Source organism: Macrosteles quadrilineatus, unplaced genomic scaffold, assembly GCF_028750875.1.
Source record: "Macrosteles quadrilineatus isolate MER2022 unplaced genomic scaffold, UCM_ALF_1.0 Scaffold_1__1_contigs__length_201487025, whole genome shotgun sequence".
Classification (NCBI taxonomy): Eukaryota; Metazoa; Arthropoda; class Insecta; order Hemiptera; family Cicadellidae; genus Macrosteles; species Macrosteles quadrilineatus.
Genome location: NW_026542594.1, coordinates 27,801,067 through 27,826,616, shown reverse-complemented (window position 1 = coordinate 27,826,616; position 25,550 = coordinate 27,801,067). Strand labels below are relative to the sequence as shown.

The following is a 25,550-nucleotide window of genomic DNA, read 5'->3' as shown; positions in this document are numbered from 1 at the left end:
TATTTGGAGAAGTTTACTTCTCAAATGTTGAACATGTTTTTAAATGAATTCAACTAGTCTTAAATTAACCTCAGTTTATGAAGAAATACTATACTACCATTGCAAGTGGTCCTTGTGATGGTTAGGTACGTTCTTCCCACATGGCATGTATGACGGATATTGTGTTCATGCATTATTTAAACATAAACGGTGATGATAATGTTTAATGATATTTTCACAATGAAGCTAACACAGCCTAAAAATTATGAAAGCACTATTTAAAAATAAATAACAAAATAAGTAAAGCAACGTTATTTAGTATGCGTCCTCACATAAAAAATGTGTATTTGAGCTCACACACACGCATAAACCCTTAACACTATGAATCCAACTAGTGTTGCTTTAGGAGGACCCGAAACGGATATTTGCTAATTAGTAAGGTCTCACCTAACATATGTCAAATACACAAACAGTTTGTTGAAGAAATAAAATTATCAATTATCGAAGTTAGGGCCAGCACCTAGGTGCGTATTTTAACCCAAATAGGAGTGAAGGATGAGTGTAGTAAGATTATCTGTGTAGCTGTGTTACTGACTAAGACCAACTGTTTCATCAGTAAAGACTATTTATGATGGGACCCTAAAAGCCCAATGATGAGGGACTGCTGGGTTCAGTATATACAGTATATATCAGTACACGAGTAAGGGATTAGAGAGTAAAATACCTGAAAGAACACATAAACAGTTGATGCTTGTTTACCTGTGTGCTGGTGTAGTGTTTGGTTTGGTCAGCCAGGACCTCGTCACAGGCGGTGGTTTTACTCATTACAGCCACCTTTGACGTCCAACGTTTGATAATACATACACCACGTGTTCAGTTGTGATAGGTGGGAAAATGTATAACACAAATTACATATGGACCAAACAAATTATTAAGATGATAGCTAACTAACTAAACAATAATCTATTACTTGGTATGAAGATGTTTTTATGTTTGGTCATATTCCCCATTGTTAATTAATAAATTGAATAAAATACACCAGTAGGAAGTGAAGTCTTTCGTTACCCCATATAGTCACTTAAATATTCATACGAACTCTACCACATAGCTAATTATGGTTAAATAAGGATAACTATTCGAAGTTTACCAGTTTGTTTCCGGCTTTTAAACATTCAGTTGTCGGACTTAGAAAGAAAAGAAGGAATGTAGGGGCTTTCTGAGGGCATAATTAAGGCTAATACATATAAAAAGGTCATTATTGCAGCATTTTGTTACTAAGCGAGCTTGTCTCTCAGTAAGTATAATGACAAAAGTGCTGATATATCGTATATTTACACATTCTGTACTCTATGGACTTGCATATTAATGTGATTAACACACGAAATTGAAAAGCTGTTTATATCCTTCAATTGTTGAACCACGCAATACTTTTATTTTAATTAATTAAAAAGTTATTGAACTTAATATTTGAATATTGTTGTTTGATTTGGACTGTAGTTGTAAAAAAACAATATCCTACTATCTACGCCAGTGACATTTTGCCATTACAACATTAGAATTTTGTTGTTTGTTGTAGCTGCAGCGAAAATGACTATTTTTAATAGGCGTACATGCACTGCAGGCCTAAATAAGTTACAACACTTTTATCTTTTATCTCCTGGGCAAAATAATTTGCTGGAGCAAGGGACGCCAGCTCTAGATTTTCAGATTTAAATTTTTTTCCATCCATCATATCTTGAGATTACATTTTTATGAAAATAGGTATACTCTATGAAAACATGATTTTGCATTTGTATTTATTATTATGACTTATTACGGATATAACGTATCTAGCTCCTAGTGATAAAATAAAGCGTTAATGATATGGTTCAACTCTCTTTTTAGAGAACATAAGAGGTATAAGACTCGCTTCCCTCATCCAACACACCAAATGACTATCAATATTCATAGCATAAACAAGTTTTGGTGTTTTTGATTATGTTTTTCCTATTCTTTTGTAAATATTTTGTAATATATCTTCGAGTGTTGTTTAAGTTTAAACCACACATTCTTTTAGTTAATTTGTATGCTAAGTAACGTTATCTTGTGCAAATCTCATTTCCGCAGCCTGCACGTGGTCCAGGTGATGCAGCCAAGTCTATTGTTATCTGATGATAGGGGCAGGCGGACTTTACAGGCCCGTATACTGCGGGTAGGGGTTTCTGCTAAACTATCAGATAGGTCTACTGAATACTGACAATGCAGAGTTTAAGTGGACATTTATATTGTTAAAACAGAATGTGGATACATATTAAAAATATCAAACAAACCACAATTCAAAATTATTACTGTAATAGTAAACAGTCTTTACGTACCAATAAAATATTAAAATATATAAGTGTTACTTTAAATTTTCCTTGTACATAGTTCAATTAAATGAAAGTTGGACACCTTTTGTTTTACATCCAAGAAGTTCTCAGCCACTAATTAATAACAAAACAATTGAAGTGTGATTATTTCGACGGTTTCAGCATTGAAGTTACTGACCTTTGACGCATTTTATGAGGAAGCGTAGTACGGTATTACCTTACAAAAGGTCATTACTACAATGGGTCTGCCTAACAGCCAATTACAATAGCGACGTTTTGCAAGTTTGCAACAGCCTCTGTCAGGCCATGTTGACTAACGCTCCCACAGTTGAGTGTGAGTGTTTCAGTCGGCACGATGATGTGGATGGTAGTGTTGGGTCTACACGCCGTACATGCCGCCTACCTGCCGGCACCCCGCTACTACACGCCGTTCTACCTACCGGACTTTCCTTACCTGCCTGACTACTACCAGCCACAGCCCTCTCCTTACTACCGATTTGTGAGTATCCCCCATTTATTTTAAAGGCATCTCAAGAAATGCTTACACAAAAATGAGCAATGAAGCAATAAACTATCTATTTTTTATTTAGTCTATTTGCAATTTGTATTTTAAAATGATCATACAGCAAGTGATTAATGATGCAGTAAGTGGTGCGTGATACATTTGAATATTGTAAATATAATACTTCCCATACCAATGTCATGTTTTCAGCCAGTTCGTGGATAAAAATGTAAGTAGTTTGAATTGCACCACTGAAAGAGCATGAAGTAAAATTATCTGTTAATAATTGCTATTATTTTATGTGTTAATTACTGATTTCTTTCGAGCGCAATGACTTAAGCCAAGCCTAATATCTAATTATATATATTAAGCTATTAGCTAGTAACTAAAGTTCATTTAGTGAAATATTTACAATGAAAATCAATAGTATCGATTGTAGTCTAAATAGGACGAATCAGAAATATTATTTTAATCCACATTGATGATAGAACCTCGAAATAACTTTACTACTTGTCAAATCATGCCTTTTTTTTACTTTTGAACGAACTAGTGCATTTATTAATAGTCAAATTTCAACACAAGTCCAATTTTCAGACTACCCTAATGGGCTAACGTAACCTAAAACCTAATTTGAGCAAAGACATTGGCTAGGTTGTTTGATTTAAAACAAAAAATAATTCAAATAGTGATAAAAACTGTGGTCAGAATTTTAAAATCTCATTAAGTCAAACGCTTTTGGTTGAAAAACGTTTACTGAGATCACAGTCTAATACATCAAAGCAGTTAAGTAACAGGGTGTGGGAACGAAGCAGCTTCCTCCCCTCCCTCTGGTGGTGGGAAGTGTAATTAGCATTTAAAGGACCGCGGGGGTTGATAAATAAGTAGGCAAATACGGACGCCAAATTTAATCTCCAGTTGAACCAGAAACACTCACCAACAATGCTGTGCAATTATTTTGTGTTTGATTGTAATTAAATTACATATAATTCATATATCCCGATAAAATCGTTGGCCAGTGGGAAACCAAAACAGAAATATATTTAGCAAAGGAATATTTTGGTTAACTATATAGGTCAGTAAGACAATATAGTGGATATAAACTCAATTACCGTAGCTAGACCAGTCCCGGGTCTCATTATTGTGTAGTCTTATCTCAGTTCTTGATTCTATCTGAAACCTTGAACGAGATGGCGTTTTTTAGTTATTTCCTCAAGGTCGGAACTTTGATATTAGGTACTACATAATCTGCACGTTCAGCCCAAGGTGTGTATCAGGAAAGGCGCAGAAGAAGAAAACACTATTGAACTAGACCAGACCGTTAAATTTGAAGTTAACTATTTCTAAAAAAGTGGTACAATCTATTTAAAGAAAGTGAAATATTAAATTGCAGTGGTATTTTTTATTAGTTGATGAATTTGTTGTTACTTAAACCTCAAAATAATCATTAGGTGGTTCATAATTATTGTCCTGGATTAACTTGTCAGTAAATTAATATTAAAAAAAGATTATAAATTAAACAACATGGGTGTAATAAGCCGAACCGAACTAAGAATGGATTGTCAAAACATTTTTTCGTCATACTGTAACAAAAACAGTCGTTTTTAATGCATGCATTGTGGGTCTAAAGTACTATAGTATTTTTAGTCTCTAGGGAGTAAAAATCAGTTGTTGTAAACTGTTGTAAATTTTGGTTGTGGCAATCTAAATTATTTCTCGGTTGTTTACCATACCGTGTATTTTAACCCTCTCTCATTTTACAAAACTTGGCCTTGGGTCAAAAAGAGTCAATTTAGGCCCTAGTGATGAAATATAATATTTTTACATTTAACAATGAACTATAGAAACAGTTGCAATAATCAAATTCATTGTAACAATGCAAATAGTAACAATTGCCTTATTTTTTAATAATTCATTACACTTTTCTAACTAAGATTTATAAAACGTGTATAAATGAGATGGTTATACAAGCATATTGCATGTTCAACACTGACAAATACATATATATAATATACACGTGTACTTCAAGGATTAAATAATACCCGTGAATTATAAACAAAATCTTACTACGAATCATTAAATAATGAAACTTTGTTACATGAGAAACTGTATGAAAATTGCCTTCCTAATAATCCAATATTAAATATTGCCTGTTTGTTAAATATTGCATTTGTAATTATGACAATTATCATTAGTAGAAGAATCAGTTAGTCTCATAATTGATTCTACAATCCAGGTCAAAAGTTTTTTATCAATCCAAGAAATACTAAAGTTGTTATTGTTAAGGCTTATGAATGATGTTCAACTGATACATAGACTGTCGAACCAATAAACATTGGTTATTAATTTTTATTTTTATTTGTAAATATGCAACTAAGAAGGGCAAGGCACACATAGTGTCTGTTAAAATTAGATTTATTTTGTTGTTGCATGGACTATTATTTGATCACTGTTCAACCACTGTGGGTTAGTTTGTTCAGACATTGTGAAATTTGAAGTTTGCAAGGTTTTGTTTTGAAATAATCATGATAATGGTTATTGTTTAGACAAATAAAAAATTAGAAACATGGCTGGCTCACTTCATATGATATGGAATTATATCTACGAAAAACCTTCGACAAAAAATTAATTAGTTTCAATTAACTTTAGATTTGCATTCCACCTCAGGTATATTGTATTTATTTTAGGGCATACTTCCTAAATATTTTCATGTATTGTAAATTGTTACTTGAATGTTAATTCGAACTACAACAGTATTACTCGAGTTCCTGTATTCATACTACGTACTTTTAACTCTATTTTTGAAATAAAGAAATAAGACAAGCACAATGCCATCAGATATGTCACACGAACATTTCACAAAGAGATCACGGTAGAAAGCATGTTGATTTTGTCTTGTAAAAGTCCTGCACATTTCACTTTATATCCGTCAAATAGAAGCATTCACAGACACGTTTACATCAAATGTCCGTTATAACAACGCTATTTAAATGTAAGCCCTTGGCAAGGGACAGTGAAGCTTTGAAGAGCTGATTCTGCTTAAACAATTTGCACTTTGAAAGTGCCACAGGCGCTTAGAGTAATTTGTCTGTCCGTCAGATAAACTATCCTTGTTTGGGGCAAGGTAGATGTAATTCATGAATGTAATGAATGGGAGGTGGATTTTCAGTTAGCACAAACAGAGTAGCTTTAACTATGAATATTATTTAATGAATTTTATTTGTTATTAGTACTTAAGTAGCTGTGTAACAGTAAGTAACGTTGACGACGGACAATATATTTTTTTGTACTCACGTAAATGAATACTTGTCAAAATTCTATAACAGAGTGTTTTTTACACAAAAAAATTGAAAGATCACTCTGTGTATATTAATACAACAGGCTACTTGTTTCTGTCAATGAAAAGCATGATAAGCATACTTTCAATAACTAATCAAAACACAAATTTGACGAAGTTTCTGGTCCATAAGGATTCTAAACCCGGAAACGCTATGGGAATTACGTTTCACTAATCTCTAATAGAAAACGTCCTCAATATACGCGTAAATTCATACAATACCGTACCAAATCCATAAACCTACCGAACAACAGCTTAAAAATAACTCTTGTTTTAGCACTAGAACAAAGGTTCCGCCGTCACAATAATCTATGAAATAATAGTTTTTGTGGTAAAACCACCTTATATTGCTGGTTTCAAAAGCATTATATTTCTTTTTACTTAATCGAACATTCAGGATGAGTAATATTACTCTCTTACAGCTCTAAAAATGTCCTCCTGCAGCGATATAGAAAATTCAGCTAAATTAGTGAAGCAATATAACGTCCTGTAATCCAGCTACTTGGAGGTCACGAATTGTGGATATCTAATAGGCAGGATCTGTGGATTAACGTCCGCACTAGTGAGTACTGTGACTGTCCACAGAACTATCCTGATCAGACCATATTATTAAATATAAGAAAACAATTTGGCTCAGATTCCACTATAAACTGTAGGTCCCTTAGTTGTCATTGGCTGTATGGGATATTAATTTAGCCCGGTCTAAGGAACATTTCGGCCTTAGTCCGTAACAAGACTACAAGATTTCCATTCATATTTGGTTTAAAATACCTACCTTAAAATTCAATTAAAAGTATTAAATTATTAAAATTGTAATCTGTCGACCACGATTATGGGATAATTCTTTTACTCTGTGGCTGTTTAGTGTTTACAGTCACGCAACTTACTTAACGGTCTCAACAATTTCACGTAAGAGTATCACAGTTGAGAAAGTGCAGATGTAGTGAGTGGTTGGTGCAACCATTGACCATTGACCATAAAGTAGTTGCACAAGACATAAGATGCCCGGTGACCAAGGTCCTTGCCTAATGCCTAGCTAGAGTAGGCTGACTCTGACACAGCGGTAATGTCGTGTGGCAATTGCTATTCTATTGTGTCAATCAAGGACGGACGATACGTTGATGACTGAACACCTGTTACAACCTTACTAAAGGAAAGTACTAAGATGATTACACTTACTATTTTACAGTACTGTAGGAACATCTTTAATTAACTGAAACATTTGTATCGTTTGAAATCAAATCAAACCATATTTTCTTTTATTGCCTTGTACACATATACATGCATGGCTTGTGTCATATTGCAACGGGGGGTTGATTTGATTAATTCTTACTTATCTTTATATTAATTTTAAGTTAGAGTATGTACATAAACATGGGGCAAAATCTAATTAATTAATATCCATTTAATGTTTCGCAAACACATACTGTTATTGCAATTTGAAGTATAACTAACGCACAGGTGCACATAATTAGAAACAGTAAGACATTTTTACGAAGTAAGTAAAGTGTAAAAATATGCATAGCTTATGTTACCAATGTCAGAAAGAAGGCCGAAGAATATTCTTAAAAAATTAGGTTATAATATTCATATTTACTTTCGAACATCTTATGAATTGAAGGAGTTACTTACTATAAGGGATTACTATCCAGAAAAATGTTTGTTAGTGAACATGTGGTCAGGAATGTTATTTATATATGATTTTTGTTTGATTTATTCTTATTATATTCGTTGTTGGTCTCTTTTCTTGTATAATCTTATAAAGATTAAACCAAATACGAAAGACTTATATTTTAATAGTTTAATTGTCCAATGTAACTGTTAAACTAGAGCTTCTGCTTTGTTAGTTTCACCCACTAAATTTTAAGATTTTATAAATGCTGAATTTTTTATGGTTATTAGGTTTTGTACTGTAACATTTGAGATGTCAAAATACTTTGAAGATGATTAAACTGGCTTCCTTTTTTCCTAGAAAACGTATTGTGATTTGTAATTAAAATTCACTAACATTTGTTTTGGAAACTGGCTATTTATTACTTAACTTAATCTAAGTTGAAAGATACATGATGAAATCTATGTATGTATTACAAATAATTCCCTACCGACACAACCCTACGAAATATAAGGCCTTAGTAATTTAGTTCACAAATAAGCATATAAAAAAACTTTCAAATAATTAAATTTCATCGATTCAATATTCCAATGTCACATTGATACAAAAACAACACGAATTCCCCTGTGTCGGCGATAACACTATATTCCTCTTTGTACGACGAGCCAAAGTAAATAAAACCAGATCAATTAGTTATATAACCTACAAACACGGGGATCTGGTCCTTCGGTGGTAAACATCCCCGATGTCGAGTTATATAAGTGCTTTATATAATGTTTTAAATACATCAAACTATTTAGACGCCATAACTGAGGAATGTTAATACCTTCATGAGAATATACGTTTCGGCGGTAGCTATTTATTGGTCTATTTTGGTCTTGATTTACAATGTTTACATGTTTTTATTTTACAATTAGATAGTATAATATTTTTATTACCTTTTAGACCTTGGCAGAAGACCAAAACATAGAAATCCTTTTTAATTATTTTCTGTATCATCATTCATTTAATTACGTAGCATTCTACTTCAATAATTTTATATTACTAGTAAACTTGATGGTATTTGTGTGAATTATATCTGATTATAACTGATGTCCACATTATTACTAGACTGAATGACACGCGTGCGGCGTGCAGTGATAATACGAGTATGGCCATGTTACATAACGCGAGTTACATTTAATGAAATATTGTATAATAATCAAGCATCGTTGTATGCTAATTATGTGAAAACACCTCGCAATGTTGGGATGGGAAAAGCCGGTAGACGTAATAGTTGAAAGCTCGATCAGGAAAGCTAACAAAAACAGTTATGTTTGTCAACAGTTGTTATGGATAATAATTAACAAAATTTATTTAGGCCAATATACTTAATTTATATATATAAAGATACAAAGCTTCACATAACTAATTTTTACCATATAAAAAAAAAGGGTAAACCAAAAACCGATCCATCATATTATGTTTAAAACCATTAAAATTCTGTCGAAAAGCCCCAATCAGGATCAAATACGTAACAAAGAAAATAAAAAAAATAGGCCTACAAAAGGTAAAATGTGAACGTTGTAATGAAATATTTCACAGGAAATATTTTGATGGCATTGATTACGACGAACCAATACCAATTAGTATGTATAAAGACAGTATTAAGTTCGGTAAAGGTGTTGCCAAAGAACTAAAACTAGGCCTACCATGAACAATTTTAAGGATTTTAATTTTACTTACTGTATAATTTTCATTTTTTCTTCTATATACTATAATATGATAAGGTATACATCACGTAAGACAACAAAGACCACCTTAGGACGCTTAAAATGTAATATTTGTAGACTTTTTTATAGTTGCCAATAACTGTGCTAAGAGGTGACAATAGCTATGGTTGATGGTGCCAATAACTATGGTTTTTGTATTTTTTAACATTTTCATTTTTTAATAAACTTAAGTAATGATATATATATTTTCTTTATACATCCCAGTATTCTCAGTACATTCTGCTACATGATTAAAAAACGTAGATATTAAAAACAGTATTGCAAAGGAGCTGTGGTAGATTTCTCCGAAGCTTACCGTTAAGGTGCCAATAACTGTAGCATTTACCCTAGTTAGTGTAGTGCAGATTGCAAAGTATTATTTACTGCATTATTATAATATTTTTGTTTTAGTAAGGCATTTTTTTGTCAAGTTGAATAGGCTCGGGGAAGGTAGATTGGAGGTAGTTTTCTTGACGATGAAGTAACCAGTAAAGAACCAAAAAACATAGCAAGATAAAAATGTACGGTATCAATTAAATATTGTTAGACAACTATCACCGAGAGGGTTGTGTAAGAACCATTACATTTTATTCATGGCAGCCTCAAAAGACCCCTGGATACCGAAAGTCACAGCAAATGTTCAATACCAAATCTCGTAGTCAAGGTGGATGGTTATTTTCGATCCCTGACAGAGTGACTGCCCGATGTTATATGCTTGTCCCACTTGTCTTTACAGTATTAAAACATGTTGTATCTTGCTGTATTCCCTCAAACACATCAGCTCGATGCATAGTAACCTTAATAGCGTTTGACCAAAACAAACATTGCTCTTTAAATTGAGCGGATTGATAAGGCGGGGTGGGGCAGCTAGTGGCGGTCGGTGTAAAGGAGGTCGCGTTATGACATAACCCTCGACATTCACCTCCTCAGTCAGTGTTCTACCAGTCATGGCTCTACTATCACTGCTGGTGTTGCTGGTGTCTCCAGTCGTACCACTGGTGCTGGGCCAAGCCGCGCACCTCTTGCAGGGCCGACCCTTCCAGGCGCTCCCACACCGCGACTTGTACGCTCGTCAGATACCCCAGCCCTTCGCCCTCAGTGGAGCCCTCTACACCCCCGCCCAGTACCAGTACTATGACACTTCAGCCCCCGCTCCATACACATCGTACCCTTACGTGAGTAACGGCAACATGATGTAAATGATTTGAAATGCTTAGTTGGATTGTGTTTCATTATTATTATGGGTGAATTTCATACCTTTGAAATCTAACAGAATCAGTTTTATGAACCGTTGGGCAAACGAAGATAGCTTAACACCCATTTTTAGGCGTACTTAATTTAATGACAAACTCATTGGACATTGACTACAAAAATAAGATAATAACAAAACAATGGTTTATTAATCTTGTCAAATACTGTAATATATTGTAATTTTGAAGCTACAAGTGTTACAGTTGAAAAAAATTGTATTGATAAAGTATGGTTGTATGGTTGTATGGTTGTTACGGTTGTATGATGAAATTAAACATTACTTCTAATACATAAATATGGTTGTTACGGTTGTATGATGAAATTAAACATTACTTCTAATACATAAATGTATGTATACCACCTATAGACCTTCTGAGGGGAACATAGCAGATCAGCCTGGTAGTTTACTCCTGGTCGATTATCAAAGTTTGGCTGGTACAACATTTAGATTGGTCAATTAAGTTTAAACCTTACTTCTGTAAACAAAAATTATATTTTCAAACGACATGGTTGTTTTTGGTGTGTTCAATGATCCAGTTAGATAAATATGTTTGGGCATCATTCACCTTTTTTGAAACAAGGAAAACTTAGTACTTGTCCCCACAGTTTAAATCACACATGAACACATAAAAAATAAAGGACTAAAGTAATTGTGTTTCGCCGCACCAAAGTCAGCGTTTTCAAGGTTACCCTAAACCTCATGTAAACTTTGAGAGTAAATAACGATGACGACCCCCAAATCTTTTTGTTTGTATTTTAAACGTGTGTGTTATATGAACTGTGATGATAAGGACTGCGTTCTCCTTATTTCAAAAAGGTGAGTGATGCCCAAAAATATTTTCTAGCTAGAACAATAATTATATCATAGTTCTCTTCACACTATGGAGTATTTATATAATATTGAGAAATAAAATAAATCTCACCACCAAAACAATCTAATGCCTAAGAACAACTCACTTTATCACAATTTTACACGCCTCATTGTGTATGTAATATGCATTTGCATGTATGTAGTGTGCATTTGTAATGAGTTGTACTGCTTGATATGAGGATTTTGTTATGATTGAGAATAAAAAGTGCTGTACAATTTATTGTTTTTGAAAATAAAACAGCTTGTTTCGGCAAGCGTGTTACTATAATGACTCTATTACGACGCCGAGTCCTTCGCTCTCCATTGTTTTGACGAAGGTTACGCATGTTGTAAAACCTTCGTTTGCTCACGCAAACACATTTTTGTCAGTAAGTTCATCGTTAGCTCAAATAAAGCAATCGCCGGATATAAGGTTAAATTGTGAACAGACAGGAGACAAGTCATACCGCGGCTTTTAAGTAGCCTACAATAACTCAGTATTTGGGCCTGCTTAGCGAAAGATTGCAACGAGGATTCATTTACCTTACACCCAACTATAGCATTATGGAGTTATCAAAATTAAATTCCTAGTTTTAAATTAAGTTTTTTATAGTATATACCTGATTGTCTTTACAAGTTTTACTAAATAGCGATTGGTCTTAAAGGACTTGTATGTGAAAGCAATTATCGTTTAATGAAAACGTTGCTGCCGGCATCTCTTTAAAATAAGTTTAATAAGGTGTGATGGGTAATAAAATGTCCCTTGCAATATATAATTGACAACAATGATTTAATCAGTAGATTGTTGTAATAACTTCTTACTGCTTGCCGAATGCTCAAGCTCAATCTACCCAAACCAACAATTATTAACGTGATGCAGAAAGTATAGTCACTGCATGACAGACACTTTTTTGAACGGAATTAATACTAAACTTGGAATTATCTTACTGTCTTATATAAAACTAGCAACAGAGCCCGTTGTAGTTAATAAATACAACGGTCCCTAGAAAGTACAGTAGTACATAATATATGCCCTTGTAAGTACCTGAACATTTTTTAAAGAATGAAATTGTTTAGAAAATAAACTGATTTTCTAAAAGAGTAAAATAATGAAAAACAAATACAATTTTACAAAAATATTTTATTTACAGTATTTCTTTGTAAACAACATTCTTTGTAAAGACTTCATTTGATTGTTTTAATAATCTTCCTTGTTCTTTGGCAGGGATAATTTTAGTTTTTATGTCTTCAAACCTTTTAACCCTTGATATTGCAACATACAATTAATTGTCCATGGCTGAATACTGTTGCTGGAAGGTATATCCCAACTTTATCCAATGTCTGGCCTTGCGCTATGTTTATTGTAATAGAAAACGCTAATTTTAAAGGAAATTGCCGTCTTTTTAAAACAAATGCTAAATCTGTGTCCGTCTGTGCTAAGTCAATCCTTGGAATGAATACAATTTCACGTGCTGCTGATCCAGTTAAAACCTCTGCAATTATTTAATTGGGCTTGAGTTCTTTAACAATTAATCGTGTGCCATTACATAACCCCCGTTTTGTGTTAAGATTTCGTAGCAACATTATTACAGCTCCAATTTTTAAATTTAATTTGTGTATTGGCATTCCCAATACACAAATTAAGGAGGTTGAGGAAGTTGCATCATCTCTGAGTGAAGTGTTGGTCAGACTATCTTGTTCTGTTTCTTTTTCATTTTCTGGTTCTCCATCCTTTTGATTGTTTGATAAACACTTTTTTATGTCTTATCCCCTACGATCAAAGGACAATAGTAGTCCCAGTTATTGACGACTTCATCAACTACCGTGGATCGTATATCACTGTATCTGGATTGAGATTTATGGCATAAAAATGAGACACTTCTAAAGAAACAGTTTCCATCACCAACCATGTAGTGAAGAGTAAAGTTATTCATTTTTAAACTAATGTAAAATATTGAGTTTATAATTAACATTTCAAAATAACGAATATTAAATACTATTTTAAACTGTAAATTATAAATTAAATTTGAATAATTTATAATTGACAGTTTAAAATAATTATTTTTGGTTATGAAATCCATACATCTCTTAACTTACCAATACTTATTAATGGTACAGATTAAAAACATCACTTTAGAAACACACTTTACGGACCTCAACCACCAATTCAAATAGTAAACAACTAAATGTAAACAAAGAAAAATCAAGGGAATAACAATAAAACAATCAGCTGTTAAACTATAGAACCATCCAAAGGTTAATCTATAGGTGTTCCATATGATCAGATGATGCATTCTGGCTAACCCATTATTACTACCATATTTTTTTTTAGATTATTCATACCGGCAAACGTATTACTACCATAAATAAATAAAACTCAAACTTTACTAATTATTTGGAAATCTACACAGATTTTATTGACCTATTAATTAATAAAATCGGTCCAGTAGAACTGTAGATTTAGTTGTAGAAAGTTAACAAAAATCTCTCCAATTCAATATTCTCTCACCACAATAAATTAGGAGGTTGCTAAGCTTTTTTGCAAATAACTCTTAAACGGTGAGGAAATCGACCAAAGTGGAAGGTGATATTCTGAAAGAGAATAAAATTTGCTACAAAGTACTCTTAGGCGTTTTTTGAAAATATTCAAAAAAGGCAACCTAAAGTTAACTATAAATTGAAATTTTAAAATATTAACTATAAAAAAAATCAGTTTTTAGTGTATTTTTGCTTTTTATTCTTTATTCACCACAAATATTTAATAAAATCAAACTTTCATAATTATTTGCAAATCTACACAAATTAGGCTTTCAAACGATACATTAGTTAACAAAATCGGTCCAGCAGAAGTCTAGATTTAGTTGTACAAAGTTTAACAAAAATATCCCTAATTCAGTATTTTTAACAACTAAAAATTTGGAGGTCACTTATCTAATTTGACAATAACTTTTAAATGGTGTGTAAATCGTAGAAAATGCACGTGATATTCTGAAAGAAGATAAAATTTCCTACAAATACCTTGTGTGTATTTCTTGAAATTATTTAATAAAGGCAGCCAAAAGCTGACTACAAATATAAACTTGAAAATAAAAACCTGAAAAAACAGTTTTTAATGTATTTTTGTTATTTTTATTTTTCTACCACAAATATTAAATAAAATCAAACTTTCATAATTATTTGCAAATATACATGAGTAAGGCTTTCCAATGACTCATTAATTAACAAAATCGGTCCGGTAGAAGTCTAGATTTAGTTGTACAAAGTTTAACAAAAATATCCCAAACTCAATATTTTCTCATTATTGTAAATTCGGAGGTTGCTTAGCTTTTTTGCAAATAACTTTTAAATGGTGAGGAAATCGACCAAAGTGGAAGGTGATATTCTGAAAGAGAATAAAATTTCCTACAAATTGATACCATACACTTCTTGGAAACACTAAAAAAAGGCAGCTAAAAGTCGCACCCAAATAAAAAGTGTGAAAAACACCGTTTCCAATGTATTTCTTATGGAAAACATGTTTTTTTGAAATCTTTCACCATAAATCATAATAAAAACAAACTTTCATAATTATTTGCAAATCTACACGACCTAAGCTTTCCAACGACCCATTAATTAATAAAATCGGTCCAGTAGAACTCTAGATTTAGTTGTACAAAGATTTTTAAAACTGAATTATATATAGAATAGATAGCTTTTCCAAACTAATTTGTATGTCAATGATTACATTTGAATATAACTCCGGCAAATCAAATATGATCAAAACCTTTAGTAAGAATATTAAGATTGAATAAGGAGTTTTAATGCTTTACGTATGGCCGAATATTATAAACACTTACATAAGATGGTTAAATAATACTAAAGATGTTGTGGATGTGTTCTGATACGTCATCTGAGTGAAAGAAAGAACATGATTACCACCTAGAACTCTTACAACCTTCAACAAAAAACGTCAAGGTCACTTAACTTAAGAGAAAAACTGCACCATAAAACGTAATCGCTCCCATTGTAACATCGCTCATCTTTTGCTCAATACTTCCGCGAGACTCTTCAGATGCAGACATTTCCAAGGACATCAATAGTTAGGACATAATACAAACTGCACCAAAACTGTCATGTGTGTATATTTCGTTACATATGACAGAAATGTTACGGACAGTGGACCTACTTAAGACATGCCTGTTGCTAATTTGTCAAATGTGGCACCTCTTGATCAGTGCCTGCAATTTCAACCCATTTAGAAAGTCCTGCAGTTTTAGCGCGATCGTTGGTGTCATTCATAGAATAAAAATTACGGCCTTTTAATTATAACAATTATAAACGATTGGATTAGTGTAACAAAAGGTTAATGTAAAAAAGTCTTATTATTTGACGAATGAGTTTTAAAAAAGTAATAAATTTTTCACTCCGAGACACTAGAAAAACGAGTTTACAGGCCAAGAGCTCAAGTTACGACTAATAAACAGATACACATGATAACAGGGAACTTCAAAGTTGTCTATTGATTGAACAAGCATTGGTAACAAGAACTGTTGTTACTGCAATTACTGAACATAAATAGTCCAGTGTCCAGTGGTCAATGCGGAAGTCCCTCCTAAGGTAGTTCTGTAGCCATTAAAGGTTCTGCCGGGTGTGAGTAGACCGGAACAGCAGCGATGGAAGTGAAACCAACAAATACCGTCAAACTGCAGCTTTTAAATAGTCTTAGAAACTCCTTACGAAATGTTATATACATTAAATTAAGGTCAATTATAATGTCGATGTTTATGGAGTTTCTATTTATTTAAGCGAAAATGGCTGATTTCAATACACACGTTGCCTAAACACGTATTCTCGCCATACTGCACCAAAAACAGCCGTCTTTAATGCACTTGCTGCTGGTCTAAAGTGGCATTTTAGCGAATTTCCCTATAGGGAAGTAGCTATTACCATTACCGTAGGGAGCACGGTATGACCTGGGCCTGGGACCGATATACTTTTTCATTTTGATGTCCCTAGAGGCCAAAAACACTAGTCGTTAAATTTTATATATATATGTATATATGTCCGTGTACGTGATAACTTGAGTAATTTTGGCCCAATTTTTATAAAATTGGCTTGAAGGTGCAAGGCGCGATAGACGTGAATGAGTTCGCGAACCAGCATGATTGGACCATGGGAACGGGGGTTGATGGAGGGTTTTACGGGGTAAAAACATAGTTTGTTCAAATAATGTAATACAATGTGTGTTGTTTTGCAATATGACGAAAAATATGGTTCATTACACGGGCAAAAAGTGTCTTTTAAACCCTCGCTCATTTTCAGGTAAAATTTGACCTCGGGTTGTAAAGAGTCACTTTAGGCCCTGGTGATGAAATACACTATTTTACTCTTGGGGCAAAAAAGAATCAGTTGGAGTTGAGCACATCAGATAAACATGTTTTTACTTTTAAATTTAGCAACTGATTTCTCGAAGAAAATAATCCCTATTGATAAACACATTTTTGAATTGTCATAAACATGTTTTGATATTTAATATCATGTCACATTCAATTATTCACTTTGATAATACCAATATTTTAAATTTTATAGTCATTTAGATAAATCTGATAAATTTGAGTTTATTATTGTTTTGGCGGAGCAATACAAGTTACCTATACCCATTGATTACTCAATGGCATTAGTTTTCACTAATGGAAGCAATAATAACAAAACAAGATTTGAACGCATTTTGAAGCTCATTTATCAAGGTAAACAATTTACACAATTATTGTTTTGTAAGTTAGTTAGCAGTGATTATAAAGCCCAGTACGATGAAAACAGTGCTATGTTCACCGCTCAAAAGTGTACCCATTCCTCGCTCATAATCCAAACTCAGCATAAGCTCAAGTCGAAAATATTCTCTTTAAGCTCCAGTGGTGAAATCTACTGTTTACAATCGTATCTAATATCTATCTATCTATATATTAATAGGCAAGCATGTTTCTTTAAAACCTTTTTTCTCAGCTCGTGTGCATCGTAGGGAAAATCTACGCATACCGTTGGAAAGCTATTTTCCTGTAGGTGTGCAGAATCCCTTTATAAATTTAAATAGGCTCAAAGATAAGCACAAAAAATGAGTTTAAAAATTTGAAAAAATTAACATGGATCTTATGCGTTGCTATGCTGGTTACGAAATAACAACGAAATATAAACAGAAAATCAAAACAAATGGAGGAAACTCCAATCACATCTATCTATATATTAATAGGCAAGCATGTTTCTTTAAAACCTTTTTTCTCAGCTCGTGTGCATCGTAGGGAAAATCTACGCATACCGTTGGAAAGCTATTTTCCTGTAGGTGTGCAGAATCCCTTTATAAATTTAAATAGGCTCAAAGATAAGCACAAAAAATGAGTTTAAAAATTTGAAAAAATTAACATGGATCTTATGCGTTGCTATGCTGGTTACGAAATAACAACGAAATATAAACAGAAAATCAAAACAAATGGAGGAAACTCCAATCACATGTTTTATTTACAGTGTGGGGTGAAAATAGATAAGTGAGTACATTACATATTTTTTTTCGAGTTTCGACCACTGGACGACCTCTCGTACTTATTAAATACGCAAGCATGTTTTTTGTGACAATTACTCCTCCGAAACTACTGAACCGATTGACATGTTTTTGGTGTCATTGGAAAGAGCGTAACGTGTAGTTGTGCAGGAAACTTTCTTTTTAGGGAAATAATCAGAGAGTGAGGCCCTGGGGCCCTTTAAAGTTTCGTATTTCTCTATAAGATTAACATGGGAAACAAAAATTGTTATGCAACTCCAGCTGTTGTCATAAGTTTAAAGTGAGAAGAAGAACGTATGTTAATTTTAAACAGTCAACAATTGAAATTAAATAATTAAACTAAATAATTAAACTAAATAATTATAAATAAATAATTAAACAGTTGAAATTAAATATTTACTACCTATTTGAATATGGGTTGACGTAAATATTACCGTACAATGGAAAAAAGCGAGAGAGCCTGGATAAATTGATATATCCGGTTATATAGGCCCTACATCTTGAATATTTCCATAATTTTTGGGTCGAATCTTTTAAAGTCATCAGAAATTATGACCGTTATTCCTTTTAAAATAACGCCTCTAATACTTAGAAATTGCTCGAATTCGAGCAACAGGGACACTAGTTCTATACAATTTCACTGTTACAGCTATTACAGTTTATCTATTCAAAACAGTTTCTTCTGATGTAAGCCTACTCCACTTTCCCGAGCACCACCTGTAGGTTCAAGGCCAGGTGTTAGGGCGTCACCACAACAGCTGATTTGGCTGATTACTGGTCCATTAGGGCCTAACGGGGCCTTGACTGAGATTAGAATGTCCCTTAGAGTAGAAAGTAACACGAGGTACGATTTATTTGCATTTATAAAATACAACATTTTAAAAACGTGTTTGTATGACCGGGAAATCAAGAGTTATAAATTATTCATAACTAACTTAATAAAAAAGTGCAGTACATATTACACAATTGATTACTAATTAAATTCAACGATCCTTAAATCCTTAATCTTCAATTCTGAATATATAAATTTAACGAACTGTGTTTGTCCTATAGGGATATTAAAATGAAAAAGTGAATCGGTCCCGGATCTAGGTCTTTCCGTGGCCCCTGCTACAATAGCTCCACTCTAAAGCAATTTGCTAAAATACAAATTGTAGCCAATTGAAATAAATGTTTATACATAACTAACCATTTATGTTTAAATACTGAAGTACAGTAAACTAAATATAAATATATATTAGTTCATTATGCAGCAGTATTGTAATTTCTCATAAAGAGTTCATGTATCAAGTTTGGAAAATCTATTTAACCACCTACTTTGATATTATTATTTCTTAAAGTAAGTGCATTTTGCTAAAGCCTTATTTGATTGATCAGTGCGTTACGATTTAATTCGTAGTACGTTTTTTTGCAGCAAACTTAACTAATAGGCTATCTATCAAATATTTTTGTTGAGTGAATTACAATTAAGTCACAAAATTAATATTATTAGTTAGATAATGTAGGTGAGTAAACACGAGATTCTCAATAAATAAGGACAAAAAGTAAAACAAACAAAAAATTAAAAATACATAAATATTTTGAAATGTATTTAAATATTTTAACTATTGTTTCATTATGTAAAGGGTACGATGACATTACCCAAATAAGTCTTATGGAAAATTTGACTATACTAATAATTATTAGGTTTTACATTGAAATGTTAAAGACATTCAAGTTCTTTTGTTGACCAATTTAAGAAAAAATAATGTAAAATGTTTTACAGTTAAAAAATAATGTATTAAAACGTGTGACGTGAGTAGCTTTTAATAAATCCAGCCAAAGATTTTGTTTCACCTGTTATTGTAGGAAGTATGTTTGACCAGATCGAAGAGATTACAGTGTAAGAAGTGTTTGCTTGGGAGGATCACAATAAAGATAAGCCGGTCCCTGTACTCTTGGGACTTCTGTAGAAATAACAACGGAGATGCCTTGAGAAAATAGTAACTACTCTTCGAAAACAACTGGAGAACTCTGCTTCCAAATCCTTCTTTAACTTGTTATCAATATCTCTAAGACATCAGATCGATGGCGTGATACGAAACTGGGGTTGGCGTAGCCCTCTGCAATAGGTTATTAGAATTATTTTTTTCATACATGATATAGCCTTAGGGAAATCGTTCTCGTTTTTACGTATCTAAGTTATATATTACTATACCCTGCTACTAACAACATAATTCCTTACGTACAAAGTAATTTTTATCTAGTAACTATCAATAATATAAAAAAACATTAATATTATAAATGTTACCGGCAAATTATATAGACCTAATGCAGACATTAATTTCAATACTAGTAGTGTTTAGGCTAAGTATGAAAAATAGAATAAGAACTTTAGGATTTTATAAACTTTGACTAGGCATTCTATATCATACCCAGGTGTGTCAGGGAAAGTATAAAATATATAAGTGTCAAAAAATACCATTTATTTAAAAGGGTTGATTTATTTTCTGTATGGTTAGGTAAGGTTGGTTGATAATTTTAGTTAATTTTATTTTATATTGACTAATGCCAAAAAAGGAATCAAAAGTAAAAAAATCCCTACAAAAATAAAATATTGTGAATATGGTTAGGTTAGTTATTTTAGATTGGATAATTTAATGTCAAACAAGGATAAAAAAGCTCAAAAAAGTCCTGCAGCAGCGTATTTATCATTTTCATACAGTGCCAACGGTCCTTAGAAAGACTAAGCAAAGTATATAATGAGCTATATTTCATTCTTTGCCTGCTTCACCTTCTGTAACATATATAACATTGACGTGATAAGATTTTTACTGATCACAAATAAACAATATTTTCAGATTTGTTAAATTTAACATCAAGGATAAATAAATAATGCCTTTAGTTCCGGGTCTCTTTCAGAACCAAAACTACTTTACAAGGTAACTCATGTCAAATTATACTAAAATAACATATACAATAATTAATTATGATAAAAAAAATGTGTTAAAACGCTTTTATGAACTCGCTGTGCAGTTACTAATTAATTACTTTGCGTTACTTGCTAAAAGATCTGTGCCCACCTCTGTTGGCTGAATCTGTTTTTAGGGACAGTAAAAAAAAAAAAAAATAAACTATGTATTCCAAGTGGCATAATGCTATTTTGTCATGGGCGTCCTAGGATATTAACGAGACCCTCTATTTACACTCAAATGAATCTATATTACTGTGAGGATCAGAGGTTCACAACTGATTACATTTTTAATTGTGCCTGCTAAAGTAACGTATTTACGTTATTATAAAGTAGTATAGTTATAGTATTAGTTATAGTAAGTATTAAGTATTATTAACGTGTTATTAAGTCTTAATAATAAAATAATAAATAAAGGTCATGAGAAATCCTCGTAGGCTTTGATTATTGTAATCAACTGTGAACCATTACTCATTTGAACATTACTTTTATCTTATCAATATTATCAGATCTATAAGTTAGGAAGGTGCCTTGAAGAGATCTTAGCCTTGTTCTACATAGACAATCGGTCGATTTGAACACATTGGCCCTTAGTCAAGGATCGCTGCCCATTCCTAGCCTTGCCCATAATCCACCGTGCCACAATGCATTATGCCGGACAGACCCACTTATTGTTTAGATATGTTCGATTACTTCCGGGGTCGGATCCGTGAAATTACACTCAGTCTATTGATATCGCAATAACTCGTCTATAGGGCCATTGGAAGTAATGCATCTTTGTCTTGAAATTTAGCAACTACCTGAATGACTTTGATCTGTGGTAGGAGTACTAAACCATAGCCTAAGGGAGTATGTTTTATCTATGACTAAACTATATGTTGATTTAGTTAAATCTTATAAAGGTTTGCTATTAAAAATCTCGAAAGACAAGCGTGTTGCAATTGTTCATGAGTTTGTAGTGATCATTGTCAGTGAAGGCTGTCTGTCACAAGTCACAGGTTGCAGGTCGTAGGTCGCAGGTCGCAGGTCGCAGGTCACAGGCCACAGGTCGCAGGTCACAGCTGTTTTATTTAAGCACTATATAACGAGTCATACTGGAGGTAAATTGAGAGAAAAGGGCCATATTTGTAAATAAGTAGCTGTTAAGTATTGTGGTATTATTGGGTATACACAGACATAAAGCCGAAACCAGAAAAAAATGAACGGAACTGTGTACGATTGAAATTTGTATAGTTGATTATTTGGTTTTGGCTGAATGTACAGACATGAAAAATCTATTTTAGTTATTTATTTTGTTAAATCTTTCAATATTATATTCTTGAGAATACACACGTTATATCAACACTGAGTTTAAATATACTAGTATTATACTTTCAAAGACTTAGCTTAACATTCAACACGGACTGATGCTGACTAACTCGAGGCCAATTGATTGTATATTTGTACTCGCGAGGAAAAACACGATTAACTTTGGACAAAGGGCCAGCTTACGTCGTCATTTTAAAGAGTCGTGAGTGGTTGAAAACAAACAGAGACATTATGTTATATCACAGTGAACCCCAAAGGGAAACTCAAATATTATATTAATACATGATAATGAGAATATAACGACGATGCCTTTTTATCAACATGGATGTAGCGAGCCGCTCTTTAGCTGAGCGACGGCCACACATTTTGAAAGTGGCAATGACGGACGGTGTGTTCCTGTAAAACACACTAGATTTTTCCAACCACCATTAATTAAATTATCATTACAAACGGATCAACTTTTAAGTTGTATATAAAATTTCATTAGGTCAAGTTTGTTTTTATGTTATTTGCTAACCGGTTGTTGGTATCTATATTATTAATTATGTAAGCGATGTTTTTAAATAAAAATTGTGAGGGTTTGACTGCTCGCAGGATGATGTCAGAGGGCCCAATTAAAGGTCTTGGCCCAAGGGGGTCGGGAAAATGGCAGATTATGTCCAAACCTACATGAAAGAGAGAAATAACGAAAATATCTTCCTTTTAAAATACATTGGGATTGAAATAGGCTAGTATATTTCATAACAAGAGTAGAAAGTGAGTCATTACATATTTGAGACAATATTTGAAGTGCAAGATTTATCGTGTAAACCTACGTTTATTTGAACGGGTTCGCGAAACAGCATGATCGGACCATGGGAACGGGGTTTTATGGGGGGATTTATGGGGTAACAATGGGGTTTTCTTGTTTTTGACCCTCAAAACTTAAAATTCCCCAAATTTTCTCTAGGCCATAAATAGTTTTGTAAATTGAAGTGTTTCTGTATGACTATTGGTTACGGAGAAAATTTTAAATTAAAAATTCCTATGTTATTCTTACGGAGAATAAGTAAACTGTTGTAGTTTGCTTGTTTATGGATATATTTGGATCAAACCTGGCAAATCTATTTATTTTATACTAAGCTATTAATATTTTACTAAAACACACACTTTATTACCCTCCCTGTAGGTAGCAAACCTAGGTACTCGTAAAACCTAATGTTATTTGAATAGATTTAATTGAAAATAAAATCATGCAAAAATGGAAATTCGCTTAGTCTGCAGGTTTGCTGCGGTGATGGTATTTAGGTTATGTCTTCGATTTAAAGTTAATATTTTATTTAGTTGTTGAAAATTAAAACCGTAGTTGATAAAACAATACCAAATATTTGTTTGTTTACGTCGGCAAAATCTAAAAAAAGATTGTAAACATTACTTTCGTATAGTAAACATTCTTTTGTCGTATTAAACAATGTAATGATATATTTTTGCAGGTGATAAACATGCAACGAAAACATGTCATTTTACAGTAGAGTTGCGTAAAACGTCTTTGTTTACATTTAACATGTGATTAGAAATGTATTAATAGCTATTTACATTACAAGTGTAGTAAGAGCGTTTTTACATCACGCAGGTGAATGTTGTGCAACGAGCGGAAGCGAGTTGCATAATTCACCTAAGTGATATAAACACGCTCTTGCGTAACGTGTAACGTACAAGATTTTACCTGACCCGACAATATACATGGGTTAACGTACAATATTTTTCATTATCCTTTTCACTCATCTTCTATCAGTGATATTATTTTACTAACAACATTACAAAAGCTAGGTTAGGAATAGTATATTTCATTACTAGGACCGAAAGTGGCATTTTCCGTTGCGCGCTCAAGTTTTTGTGTGAGGCGAAGCCGAACACAGGGAACTCCAATTTCACGTGCGAGGCGAAGCCGAGTATGTGAGAGCTATTTTCACGTACGAGGCGAAGCCGAGGACGGGAATAATGGAGCAAGTGCCGGATAATAACTTTCGGTACGAGTTATGAACGATACTTTTCATCACGACGCAAAAATACACAAACACAGAATAGTAGACCTCAGTAATATTAAAACAATTTTATTCCGCAATTAATTTGATTGAACATCAAAATAAAATAAAATCTTCTAAAAAGAAACCTACGTATATTTCTCAATAAATTTTGTTTAAACATCAAAATAAAAGAATAACACAACTTTTAAAAATACATACAGCTGATTAAAATCATTAAATTAAACAGGAACAAAACACTAGCGCGCTAGTGAACAAATGGAGAACTAATTGAGAGCGAGGGAAAGTAAATTTAGAGCGAGGGAAAATCAGCTGATCGATTTTCCCTCGCCCTAAATTAGAGCTTGGGAAACGTCTACTTTCATTGATGTCAGCTGTTATCGAAAATAGTTACTTTCGTTAAGGAGTGATGAAAAATACTTTTTAAGCATAACAATAACATTCAAGCGCACAGCTGATTTCTAGCGTTGAACGTCGTTGGCTCCATAGAGTTATATTTTTTAAGTTAAGCACTCAATGTTATTTAAATGGGTTTCTTTACATCACCGAGTGAGTTTTTAATACTTTACATCACTCGAGAAGTAAGGAAGTTGTATACATCACGCTTGGGATAGGGAAGTTTAACATGGCGGGTTATGTAAAATTGTTATTCTACTCGTAATTTTGTTGATAGAGTGCTTGAAGTTTTTTTTACTAATCAACAAAATAATTTAGATAAATTCTGCTTTCACTAAAGATATCTAAGAATTGATTATTAATTTAAAATTTTTAGAGCTGCTGCGTTAAAGACAATTAGATCCTTAATTTGTTCAAATATAGCAATAATTTGTTTTAAATTTGAGCTTTTTAAGGGCTTACGTACCTACATTATTTCTGCATTTACAGTCAAATCAAATAAATTGATTGAGTTAAACTCGTTCTTATTTTAGCTCAGATAGGCTAATTGAGTTCTAGTTTAGAATTATAGTTTTCATAATTGGTTATTCAATATACGACTAGGTTATTGAAAACCATATTCCATTGAAAAATATTCGCTGTAGTATGGAATAACATTTTTGGTTAATCTTAATGAATTGTATTGGTCTTATTGGTAAATGTTATTTAGTCAA

The 25,550-nt window shown here is 32.7% G+C and overlaps 1 protein-coding gene across 1 annotated transcript in view; it reads left to right on the top strand.

Annotated features, from left to right (window-relative positions):
* Positions 1–2,650: 2,650 nt before the first annotated feature.
* LOC129005693 (superoxide dismutase [Cu-Zn]-like) overlaps positions 2,651–25,550 on the top strand; it is a 37,475-nt gene continuing 14,575 nt past the window's right edge. Inside the window, exon 1 of the mRNA XM_054434659.1 lies at positions 2,651–2,826. Coding sequence (XP_054290634.1) covers positions 2,683–2,826 — 144 coding nt within the window. The 5' untranslated portion in view covers positions 2,651–2,682. The remainder of the gene's footprint in view (positions 2,827–25,550) is intronic.